This window comes from Phyllobates terribilis, unplaced genomic scaffold (assembly GCF_046119375.1).
Source record: "Phyllobates terribilis strain yellow unplaced genomic scaffold, ASM4611937v1 Scaffold_3__8_contigs__length_932513732, whole genome shotgun sequence".
Taxonomy (NCBI): domain Eukaryota; kingdom Metazoa; phylum Chordata; class Amphibia; order Anura; family Dendrobatidae; genus Phyllobates; species Phyllobates terribilis.
Genome location: NW_027362763.1, coordinates 316101817 through 316114147, shown reverse-complemented (window position 1 = coordinate 316114147; position 12331 = coordinate 316101817). Strand labels below are relative to the sequence as shown.

Genomic DNA, 12331 nt, shown 5'->3' with positions numbered 1-12331 from the left:
ATTTTTATTAATACCATATTGGGGTACACACAATGTTTTGATCGCCTCTTATTGCATTCAATTGCAACGATGTGCCGTCCTATAAAAAAAAAGAAAACTGAATTCTGCTGTGTGTTTAATTTTTTTGTTACGCTGTTTACCAATCGTATTTATTTTATATTTTGGTAGATCGGACTTTTACGAATGCAGCAATACCAAATGTGTATTTTTTTGTCTTATTTTTAATGGAGCAAAAGGTGGTGATTTGAACTTTGTTTTTTTTTTTATTTGTTTCATATTTTAAAAAAAAAACTATTTTTTACTAGATTTAATAGTGCCCTTAGGATGATTACAGCTTCAAGTCCTCTTATCAGTTGTGCTATACATAGTCGTGCATCAGCACTGCAATGTATAGCTAAAATCACGATATCCTTTGAACTCCAGCTACAGGTTGGCTTTCATAGGAGTATCGTAATGACTGGCACAAGGGTCTTCAGCAGACCCCCGGCTGTCATTACAACCTATTGGCGCCCCACGATCATTTCACAGGCACGTTGATGGGAGCATGGAATGTCGTTTGTACCCTGTTGGTGCTTGTTAAATGCTTCAGTCAGAGATCCACCTGCAGCTGTTAAAGGCATATGATGGCTGAGTAAATCAGCCATCTTCTGCCAGGAAAGATGTGGGCTTGGTGTGAAAGTCAGCATTAAAGGCAGGGAAACGACATATGACGCAAGTTTAGGTCATATGTCGTGAAGGGGTTAAACATTATAACTAAAGTGAAGTGCAAAAGGAGTTTACAATCTTTATACAAATCAAGACAACAACAAAGTCATAGAAAAGAAACAAAATATTGTACTTTTTGTGTCTGCAGCTGTGCCTCACCTGGCATTCATCATGCGCAGTGCACCTCTCTGAAGCCGGCACTGTTACACCCGACTTCAGAGAATCAGTGATGAGAGGGGAAGAAGCCTTGCGCATACTCGAGATAAGTATAGCGCTAGTGATGACGCCAGAGCTTGTAAGTTGTGTTATCATGCCCAAATGGGCATGATAACATGCTAAGTGGGCTAGGTGGACAAAACGTGGTGATTCAGAATGCTTTTATATAATATATAAATAATCAGGCTAAGTTGAACTTTTAGTGAGTTTTTGGTGTTGCATATTTTCTGCACCAGTTCTGCACCCTTTAAGTAAAATGGGTTACTTGCATTTTTTCGAAAATACGCAGCATACAAAAAATCATCAAACCTCAGCGTAGGAACCGTAGCCTTAGGGTAAAGACCATTCAATTAGTACAAAATAATAAGGCCCGTATCTCTGGAACCATATGGAGAAAAAAAATGCTGATTTCTTTGGGGCACAGTGGAAATCAAATAAGAGCACAAGACCTGGTCACTTTGGAATTGGTGACAGGTCCTGTTTACGTAACCGTGCTTTAATATACAGTATGGACCGGTCCTGAGGGAAACTGCACAAAACCAGGCTCCTGCCACAACTGCTGGGGTCAGAGATTATTCAGATACCACACATTTAATCTATAAGGTGTTTTAAAGGGGTTGTCCACTACTTTCACATTGATGCCCTATCCATAGGATAGGGCATCAATGTATGATCGGCCTGGGTCCTGCACTCGGCACCCCCGCCGATCAGCTGTCAGCGGTGCCAGCGGCCGCAGGCTGGAAGTGCTTACATGCGGGGCTTGGCCGTTAAGTTGCAGTGGCCGGCACTTGTTACTGCACATTTGCCTCCTATTCAGTTCAATGGGAGGCGGACGTGCAGTACCCCGCGGCGATCACTACAGATGGACGGCCAAGCACTGCAGGTAAGCACTTTCAGCCGGCGGCCGCCACCGGCACCGATAGCAGCTGATCGGCGGGGGTGCCGGTTGCGGGACCCCAGCTTATCATGTGAAAGTAGTGGAAAACCCCTTTAAGGAGGATCCTCTATTTTGATATTGTCATTTTTCACTTGTAAAAATTAAAATGCCATATATGTAAACATAGCATTAATAAAGTGTGTAAACTTGGGCAACCACAGTTTTTATGAGCTAAAGGGCTCTATCATGCTTATTCCTTTGATATTAATGCAGAAATTTGTTAAATAAAACCTCATACTAAATTCTGAACAAATGGTTATTATTAATAATAATTTTTTCTATAGCACCACCATATTCTGCAGCACATGTGCTGTGCCAGGTTTTCAGAAACATGAGAAGCGTTCAATTACTGTACAGAACCTCCTTGTTGTGGATGTCAGTGCTGTGCTTGGAGCACAGACTTCAATGTGATCTTGTGGTTTATGACGCTCTATCATTGTGCCTGGGTTTCTACTTTCACTTTTTATTACAGACGCTGTCTGTTATCTTTCACATGTACTGTGAGGTTACATGATTTTACGTTGTCATCTACATTTGACCTGCTTAGTTTAACTTTTTCAAAACCTGGCGGAGCATTCTTCTCCAGATTATTAGATTTTATTCCAAAGAAATTAGAAAGCTTAAAGAGTTTTAACTGTTTCATTTTTATTTTAGAAATCAATAGTACAAGTGAAATAGACACTTTTTGTAATATACCTTATTAGAGAAATCTGCTTTCTAATCTGCCAGCACTGATCAATTCTCAAAATTCTCAATTCCCAGGTAAAAACTGTTCAGTGAAGACAGATTGTTACATTTTGGTAAGATTCTATGCAAGTGAGAGGGGGGGGGGTAGGATGAGGGAGGAGCTCTGCTTCTAGCCCCTCCCTCCTACTTCGCAGAAACATAGGGGACAGTTGCTACTAATAGATTCCATTGCAGTAATCTAAAAGTTTGCCTGTACTGAATACATTCTCAAAATTCTCAATTAATGGGTAAAATCTGATCAGTCCGGGAGGAGAAAGAAGCAGATTTCTCTGATAAGATATATTACACAATTGTTTATTTTTATGTGTACAATTTATGCAATAAAAAATTAAAATGATGTTTACACACCAACTGTCTTATATTGCATGTTCAGTGCCCTGGAGTTAGTGGCACTGTGAAATAATTTCTAATGTGTTTTATATTGATGTTAGGTAATAAATTGAAGATACATTTTTAGAATCAACAGTATGGTAAGCTCTTGCATAATTTGCGGTGTCTCGGTTTTAAAAGTTCCCTTTCTTCATTTTATTGATTTTCATGTACAATGGCCTCACTTTTCTTTATTTTAGTGGGTTGAATATGTTTTTCTTTTCTTTTAGTCCACAGACGCTGGTCCTCCTTGCCCTCCCATTGTCCCTGTGATCCCTGTTATACCAGTCCCTGCTGAGAACAATGTCATTCCATCTTCCACTCCACAGGTCTTTTTTTTCCCCTGTTTTCTATTTAAGTTGTGTTTTTTTTATTTCTTTTTTGATTCCTTATTCCATATTCCTGTTGTATCTTACAATAACATTTACCACATCTGTTCCTTATATTAATTTGCTGTGTTTGCCCAGTATTTTAGTACTATTTCAACCCTTGATATAAGATTATTATTTGGGGTTAACATATGTAAAATAGAAGAAAATAGTTTCTTTTCCTGACCTATTTGATATGGTAAAAACTTTGTGTATTTTGTGAATCAATAATTCTGAGTTATGTTCTTGGACCCTTACTTTGTGCAGTTTCTGTTATTTTTCAGAGAAACTTGACTATTGACAACTGAGTGTTACCAGTTGGTGGCGTGTGCGAACACAGACTGGTACTGTCCACTCCATGCTGGCAGTGTCAAGACTGTGAAGGAACATAAACTTCTAACAAGTACAATGGTAGCACCCAGTTGTCAATATGTTTATACAGATCTAAGCGGAAATGGCACAAAACAATCACCCAGCATTATTTTTTTAGGGAACACAAGTTTGTATTAAATTAGACATGAGCGCTGACACATACTCTTTAAAATTTGACCATTCTGTTACCCATTGATGACTAACTGGGAAACAAGCATTTAATATCCTGTGTTCAACCCCTTGGCAACAACATTTATATTCCACTAAGGCCAAGGCATCATTGGACCCCAGCGTTACACACTGGGAGGATGTTAAGGGCTCGGGAGCTGAACCCACAACATCAGGAGTTTGATGTTGGATGTCGGGGTCCGAGCTAGCTACAATTTTGCAGCTTAACCCCTTTACCCTCGAGGGTGGTTTGCACGTTATTGACCAGGCCAATTTTTACAATTCTGACCACTGTCACTTTGAGGTAATTACTCTGAAACGCTTCAACGGATCCCCCTGATTCTGAGATTGTTTTTTCGTGACATATTGTACTTCATGATTGTGGTAAAATTATTCGATATCACTTGCGTTTATTTGTGAAAAAAACGGAAATTTGGTGAAAATTTTGCAATTTTCAAACTTTGAATTTTCATGCCCTTAAATCAGATAGATATGTCACACAAAATAGTTAATAAATAACATTTCCCACATGTCTACTTTACATCAGCACAATTTTGAAACCAAAATTTTTTTTTGTTAGGGAGCTATAAGGGTTAAAAGTTGACCAGCAATTTCTCATTTTTACAACGAAATTTACAAAACCATTTTTTTTAGGGACCACATCACATTTGAAGTCACTTTGAGGGGCCTTTATGACAGAAAATACCCAAAAGTGACACCATTCTAAAAACTGCACCCCCCAAGGTGCTCAAAACCACAATCAAGAAGTTTATTAACCCTTCACGTGCTTCATACCAATTAATTGAATGTAAAAGGAAAAAATTAACATTTTACTTTTTCACTAAAATTTTTTTAGACCCCAATTTTTTATTTTTACAAGGGTACCAGGAGAAATTGGTCCCCAAAAGTTGTTGTGCAATTTCTCCTGAGTATGCTGATACCTCATATGTGGGGAAAAGCCATTGTTTGGGCGCAGGGCTCGGAAGGGAAGGAGCGCCATTTGACGTTTTCAATGCAAAACTCGCTGGAATTCACAGCGGACCCCATGTTGCGTTTGGAGAGCCCCTGATGTGCCTAAACAGTGGAAACCCCCCACAAGTGACCCCATTTTGGAAACTAGACCCCTTAAAGAACTTATTTAGATGTCTGGTTAACACTTTGAACCCCCAGGTGCCTCACAGAAAATTATAATGTTGACTTTCCACAAAAATGTTAAAAAATATATATTTTCACAAGGGTAACAAGGGAAAGTGGACCTCAAAATCTATTGTCCAGTTTCCCCTGAGTACGCCGATACCCCATGTGTTGGAGAAAACTACTGTTTGGGCGCATGTCAGGGCTCGGAAGGGAAGGAGTGACGCTTTGGAATGCAGACTTTGATAGAATTGTCTGTGGGCGTCATGTCACGTTCTCAGAGCCCCTGATGGGCCTAAACAGTGGAAATGCCCAACAAGTGCCCCCTTTTTGGAAGTGGTAGCTGATTTTTGAATTCTATAATGTAGTGTCATACGTCAGTTGTGTAGGACAACCTGACGAACACTACACAACTGACGTATGACAACCTGACGAACGCTACGTCAGTTGTGTAGTGTTCATCAGGTTGTCATACGTCAGAAATTAAGTTAGTAGTGCATGGAAGTATGGTACTTTTCGAAGCATTCTTTCATGCACAGGCCAGGTTTGTCGGGGCAGGTGTCACATTGATAAATGGTGTCCTTGCGTATTCCCCTTTTATAACGCACTCTGCACATCTTTTGTGACTTACCTTTTTTTGCGACTTGAGGGATCTGCCCCGGGAAATGCTGGCCTGGTACAATTCTCGGTCCTTTAGTTCCGGAAGTACTGGGGCCCGCTCCGTCACCGCTGCCAAATATTAGGGCCTTGATAACTGTCTCCTGGAAGTGAAGGTACGACGTTGAAGTCTGGCCTGCACATTGTGACAGAAGAAAAGCTTTGTGCATTGCCATCTGTACAAGGTGCACCGCCAACTTCTTATACCATACCTTGGCCTTTCTCAAAGCACTGTACGGCTGGAGGACTTGATCAGAGAGATCAACTCCCCCCCCATGTAATTGTTGTACCTCACTACACAGTCTGGTTTGGCGACCTGTGTAGTGGAACCTCGTACAGTGCTGAGTGTGCTGCCATCACCATGTATGGTGGCCAAGAGAAGGACATCCCTCTTGTCCTTGTACTTGACCACCAGTAGGTGGTCGCTAAATTGGGCTCTGCTCTCACCCCTTCTGAGCATCTGCCCAATTAGCGTCTTTGGGAGGCCTCTCTGATTTTTGCAGACCGTACCGCAGGCTGCGGTACGTCGCACAGAGTGGGACTTGAAGAGAGGGACACTGGTATAAAAGTTATCCACGTACAGGTGATAACCTTTATCCAGCAGTGGGTGCACAAAGTCCCACACAATTTTCCCACTCACTCCCACAACAGGGGGGCATTCAGGGGGTTCAATCCGGGAGTCCTTCCCTTTGTAAACTCTAAACTTGTGAGTGTACCCTGAGGTACTCTCACAAAGTTTATACAGCTTGATTCCGTACCTAGCCCTCTTACTGGGCAAGTACTGCCGGAATCCAAGCCGACCCTTAAAAGCAATTAAGGACTCATCCACACAGATGTCCCTTTGGGGCACATACACTTCAGCAAAATTGTTGTTGAAGTGTTTGATGACCGGCCGAACTTTGAATAGACTATCAAAGTTCAGGTCATCGCGTGCAGGACACCTTGCATTATCGTTGTAATGCAAGAACTTGTGGATGGCCTCAAAACGTGTCCAGGTCATGACTATTCGGAACACTGGAGTGTTATACAAAATGTCAACACTCCAGTATTGCTGAACTTCTGGCTTCTTCACGCTCCCCATATGAAGGACCAGGCCCCAAAACTTCATAATTTCTTCTGCATCTACAGGAGATCAGTTAGAAAATGATGAAGAGGGGTTTTGTTCCAAATACTGATGAGTGTACAAATTAGTTTGGCCCACCATGAGGTTTATAAAATCCTCAGAGACTTTGAACAAGTCTATTTCTGTGAGGCCGGTGGTGTCAAACTTGATTCCTGATAACGCCACAAAATCAGGAATCAGTGGCTCATAGTTTTTGGTGGGCGAGGTTCATATGGGGTCAGTAGTGGGGGGCGCTGGTTTGTCTTCTCTCCAGGGACGACTGCGGGGCGGTCCAGCAACACCTGAGGAGGAAGAAGAGGACGATGAGGCGTCGGAAAAATAAAGAAATGTGGGATCCTCGCCCTCGCTGTCAGTGTCGGAGGCAAGAAGAAGTATGCCTCCTCCGCTGAATAGCGAGTTTTGGATGAGCGGGACATTTTTTTTTTTTTTTTGTTATTTATGTAGTGTGTGTGTGTCTGTACTTTATTTAGAGTGTGTATGTGTCGGTGTGCTTGGTGTGAACTTTTTTCTGAAAAAAAAGGGAAAAAGGGACTACTGTATGTAGTGCAAACAGCGAGCACGAGTGTGGATCGGTGAACTATGTTACCGATCAATGCTCGGCAGCTGCTGGATGTGCGCACGGATGTGTGGGAAGAGGGGAATTGGATGAGGGGAGATCAGAGATGACTTACCAAAGTCTAATCTGTTCTTCCAGCAGCAGGCTCTGGAGCAGGATCAGCAGCAGGAGCCTGTGCCCGGATGATGACATCGATCGCTCCAATCAGAGTACCTGAATAAAGGTGACCGGGCGGTCACAGAGAGGTGTCACCTCCCTGTGACGCCCTGTGGTGCGTGCTCTGCCCCAGCCATGTCTGGTGCAATCAATGTCACCAATCAGACATGGCTGGGGCAGAGCACGCACCACAGGGGGTCACAGGGAGGTGACACCTCACTGTGACCGCCCGGTCACCTTTATTCAGGTACTTTGATTGGAGCGATCGATGTCATCATCGATCGCTCCAATCAGAACAGTCTGGGGGCTTTCATCACATCGCAGGGGGTCATGGGGCAGTGACAGGCAGGTCACAAGCCGGTCACCGCGCCATGACCGCCCTGTCACCGCGCGGTCCCGCTATGATCGGTGTGATCGATGCGATCACACCAATCATAGCGCTTTGGGGTCAGGGCTGGGGTCTCCTAGCAACAGGCTATGATCGGTGCTCTTAGGAGCACCGATCCTAGGCTGCACATCACTGTTTCTGTGGGTGCTGCGATCGTGGGTGCTGCGGGGCTGCGCAACCCCCTGGGATGCCGGCGCCATCAACCCTGAGGTGAGATGGCGCCGGAAATTTAATGCGATCACCGCGACTTTAGTCGCGGGACCGCATTAAAGACCATGACCTAATAGTACGTCATTGGTCCAATCGGCCCAGGTCACAATGACATACTATTAGGTCACACGTCAGAAAGGGGTTAAAAGACCATTGTACTTTTAGCACACTTTGCATAAAATCAAAAGTAGAGATAAATAGATGAAACTTTTAGAATATATATTTTCAGAGAAATCCGCTTTTTTTCACACTCTGACACTACTTCCATTCCCCTCTCTCTTGAACTTGTCATCCACTCTGGGGGAAAAAAACCCTCAGACAATACAGACTGCCAGGTCACTATAGTGTTATGTGATACAACCAATGTAGCTGAGGAAATGATTTGTGTGAACTTTCTAACACGTCTCTTACCTCATACGAGAGCTTGATTTCTATCCAGACCACTATATAATGTACTCCTTGTTGCTGCTTGTCTCAAAATGCTAAATAATGACTGAAGAGCAGGAATCCCTCTGTGTGTACTGTGCTGTGCATAGGTGAGATCAAAGCAGATAGTCTCCTCCCATCAATTCAGAGTCAATTGTAAATTGAAAGACAGCCTGCAGAAGGGTTAACTGCAGAAAATGCAGGATACAAATCATATAAGGGCCAGTAATAATGTTATTCCTCATGTACACACATAGGACAGTTTATTTTGAAAAGTTACTTGAAACTATGGTTTCCCTTTAACACTTTAGATGCGACTGCAACATCTAAGTAGTTTCAGGAAGGAGATGGTTCGCTGTGAAAGTTGGAGGCCTAATAAATGCCTCTAGGTCTTCCCGAGTCTGGGTCTAGTAGATTATTTTAGAATTACTACAGTGTGTATTATTTTAACAATACAGATCAAATGTTCAACCTTCCCAGTTGGTTAGTAACAAAAAAAAATAAATTAAACTATTCAGAATTAATATTGCTGTGTTCGACCTAATCAATGAAATGATTACATTTATCCTTCCCAATATAAAAAAAAAAGCATTGTCAAAATCAAATTGTTTAGGTGGTTTTTTTTTTTTTTTTTTTCACCTTTCCTTTTAAGAACAAGTTAATAAAAAGTCATACATAGCCTGATATATCAATACAGATATCTATTCCTCCTCTGAAAAATAAGCCCTCATGTGAAATGGAAAAATTAAACCTTTTATGGCTTTCACAACACAATGCTAAATAGTTGCTGGACTACTTAATACACTCAACAGTTTTTGTCTCAAAATCCCATGTCTTTATTTCATGGCCCTTACAAATAGACCCTTGAAGATAATGTCTTGAGACCTTTGCTGATTGTGAAGCTCCTGAAAAAGTTAAAGATTGGGCAACACTGGAGCTTGGATAACTGTTATTTATAACATATTGATTTGATGCCATAATGTAAATAATTGCAGTACAAAAAGTGTGCTAATACCCATTATTTATTTATTTTGCTCGCTTATATAGCCCCATTAATTCCACAGCACTTTTCAGACATTATTATCACTGTCCTCATTGGGGCTCACAATCTACTACATTCCCTATCAGCATGTCTTTGAAGTGTGGGAGGAAATCTGAGTACCCGGATGAAACCCACCATCTGCAAGGAGTTTGTATGTTCTCCCTGTGTTTGTGGTCTTTGCTGGGGTCTGAATCTAGGATTCCAATGATGGAAAGCTACAATGCTAACCACTGAGTCACCGTGCTGTCCTGCCTTCTATTTGAAGTTAGGGCAGTCTTTGATTATTTTGTTTAGTTCTCTTTTTCTGAAGCATACACTGCCCAGGCGTGCATTTCCATGAAAGAAGCCCCAATACATTTTAATAAGAGGCTTAAATTCTGCCAGTAAGAGGGCAGTTTATGAAATTAAAATGTATAACCTGTGTGGGAGTGCTTTAGGCTATAATTAAAGGCATAAAGTTTACAAAGGTAAGGACTACACAGCTAAAGGCCCAAAATGCCGCTTCCTGAAAGTTGGTGGAAAAATAGCATTTAGTACACCCACTCCTGAACCAGGGTTACCACCTTAACATGGATAACTTCTGTACCAGTATCTAAGTGCCCCTACTTCAGAAGTACTTAAAAATGCAACACTATACATACAACCAGAGAGGCCTTCCTTGCTGTGCTTGGGACACACTAACAAATTATGTTGCGTATCCGTGGCATAAGCTGGGCACCACACATTGGGCACTAAAATATCTACCGAAAAAATTGTCAAATTCACTTTGCACCAACTGAAACCATAAGCTTTCTATTGCATCCTTACTTCGATCTGTGCTGTAAAACCTGAATGACACTCCTCCTGTGCACTAATGCAGAGGTCCCCAACCGCCGGTCCGCGGACCAGGACCGGGCCGTTGGGGTTTTTCAGCCGGTCCGCGGCGCCGCTGACCAGGGCCGGCGTCAGCACCCGGGCAAATGCCGGGGCTCTGAGCAGGCAGAGGGGCCCACTGGCGGTCGCGCACCCCGCTGGGCTATGGGCGGAGGAGAGCGGTGTCAGCGCCCGCCCTTCTCCGCCGCTTGCTCAGGGCCCCGGCAGCCCGATACTTACCTCTCCCCGTGCCTCCGCAGATCAGCTGTCTTCCTGCTCTGCGCTCCCTGTGACGTCTCAGGTCAGAGGGCGCGGTGACGTCTTTACACCGCGCCCTCCCCTGAGCCGTCACAGGGAGCGCTGAGCGGGAAGAAACGACAACGCTGGAGTTCGGAGCCGAGCAGCGAGCGGCGGGCAGCAGGTAGCAGGTGAGGAGAAGGGAGGTGAGTATTTGATTTTTTTTTTTTTTTAATGTATGGAGGCATGGGGCAGTATAAAGAGGGGAGGGGGGGCATCCTGCTTGGGGTATTATAAAGAGGAGGGGTGACAGCCTGCATGGGGCATTATAAAGAGGAGGGGTGACAGCCTGCATGGGGCATTATAAGGTGGGGAACAGCCTGCATGGGGCATTATAAAGAGGGGGGGGATTCCTGCTTGAGGCATTATAAAGAGGAGGGGTGACAGCCTGCATGGGGCATTATAAGGTGGGGAACAGCCTGCATGGGGCATTATAAAGAGGGGGGGATTCCTGCTTGGGGCATTATAATGAGGAGGGGTGACAGCCTGCATGGGGCATTATAAGGTGGGGAACAGCCTGCATGGGGCATTATAAAGAGGGGGGGATTCCTGCTTGGGGCATTATAAAGAGGAGGGGTGACAGCCTGCATGGGGCATTATAAGGTGGGGAACAGCCTGCATGGGGCATTATAAAGAGGGGGGGATTCCTGCTTGGGGCATTATAATGAGGAGGGGTGACAGCCTGCATGGGGCATTATAAGGTGGGGACCAGCCTGCATGGGGCATTATAAAGAGGGGGGGATTCCTGCTTGGGGCATTATAATGAGGAGGGGTGACAGCCTGCATGGGGCATTATAAGGTGGGGACCAGCCTGCATGGGGCATTATAAGGTGGGGAACAGCCTGCACGGGGCATTATAAAGAGAGGGGGGGACATCCTGCATGGGGCATTATAAAGAGGAGGGGTGACAGCCTGCATGGGGCAGTATAAAGAGGAGGGGTGACAGCCTGCATGGGGCAGTATAAAGAGGAGGGGTGACAGCCTGCATGGAGCATTATAAAGAGGAGGGGTGACAGCCTGCATGGGGCATTATGAAGAGGGGGGGTGACAGCCTGCATGGGGCAGTATAAAGAGGAGGGGTGACAGCCTGCATGGGGCAGTATAAAGAGGAGGGGTGACAGCCTGCATGGGGCATTATAAAGAGGGGGGGCAGCCTGTATGGGGCATTATGTGGGGGGTAACAGCCTGCATGGAGCATTAAAAGGGGGGGGCCTGTATGGGGCATTATGTGGGGGGGAACAGCCTGCATGGAGCATTATAAGGGGGGGGGGCAGCCTGTATGGGGCATTATGTGGGGGTAACAGCCTGCATGGAGCATTAAAAGGGAGGGGCCTGTATGGGGCATTATGTGGGGGGTAACAGCCTGCATGGAGCATTATAAGGGGGGGACAGCCTGTATGGGGCATTATGTGGGGGGTAACAGCCTGCATGCAGCATTATATGGGGACCGGTATCCTGTATGGAGCGTTATATGGGGGCCAGTATCCTGTATGGAGCGTTATATGGGGGCCAGTATTCTGTATGGAGCCTTATATGGGGGCCAGTATTCCGTATGGGGTCTTGTATGGGGGCCAGTATTCCGTATGGGGCCTTATATGGGGGCAAGTA

The 12331-nt window shown here is 44.4% G+C and overlaps 1 protein-coding gene across 22 annotated transcripts in view; it reads left to right on the top strand.

Annotated features, from left to right (window-relative positions):
- Positions 1 to 12331, top strand: part of DLG1 (discs large MAGUK scaffold protein 1) — a 279892-nt gene that overhangs the window by 128024 nt on the left and 139537 nt on the right. For 13 of the 22 annotated variants that reach the window (XM_073675021.1, XM_073675018.1, XM_073675016.1 and 10 more), the window contains one exon: positions 3205 to 3303. The exons of the other annotated variants lie outside the window; for them this stretch is intronic. In XM_073675021.1, the coding sequence (XP_073531122.1) occupies positions 3205 to 3303 (99 nt within the window). The remainder of the gene's footprint in view (positions 1 to 3204; positions 3304 to 12331) is intronic. 22 annotated transcript variants of the gene reach the window in all.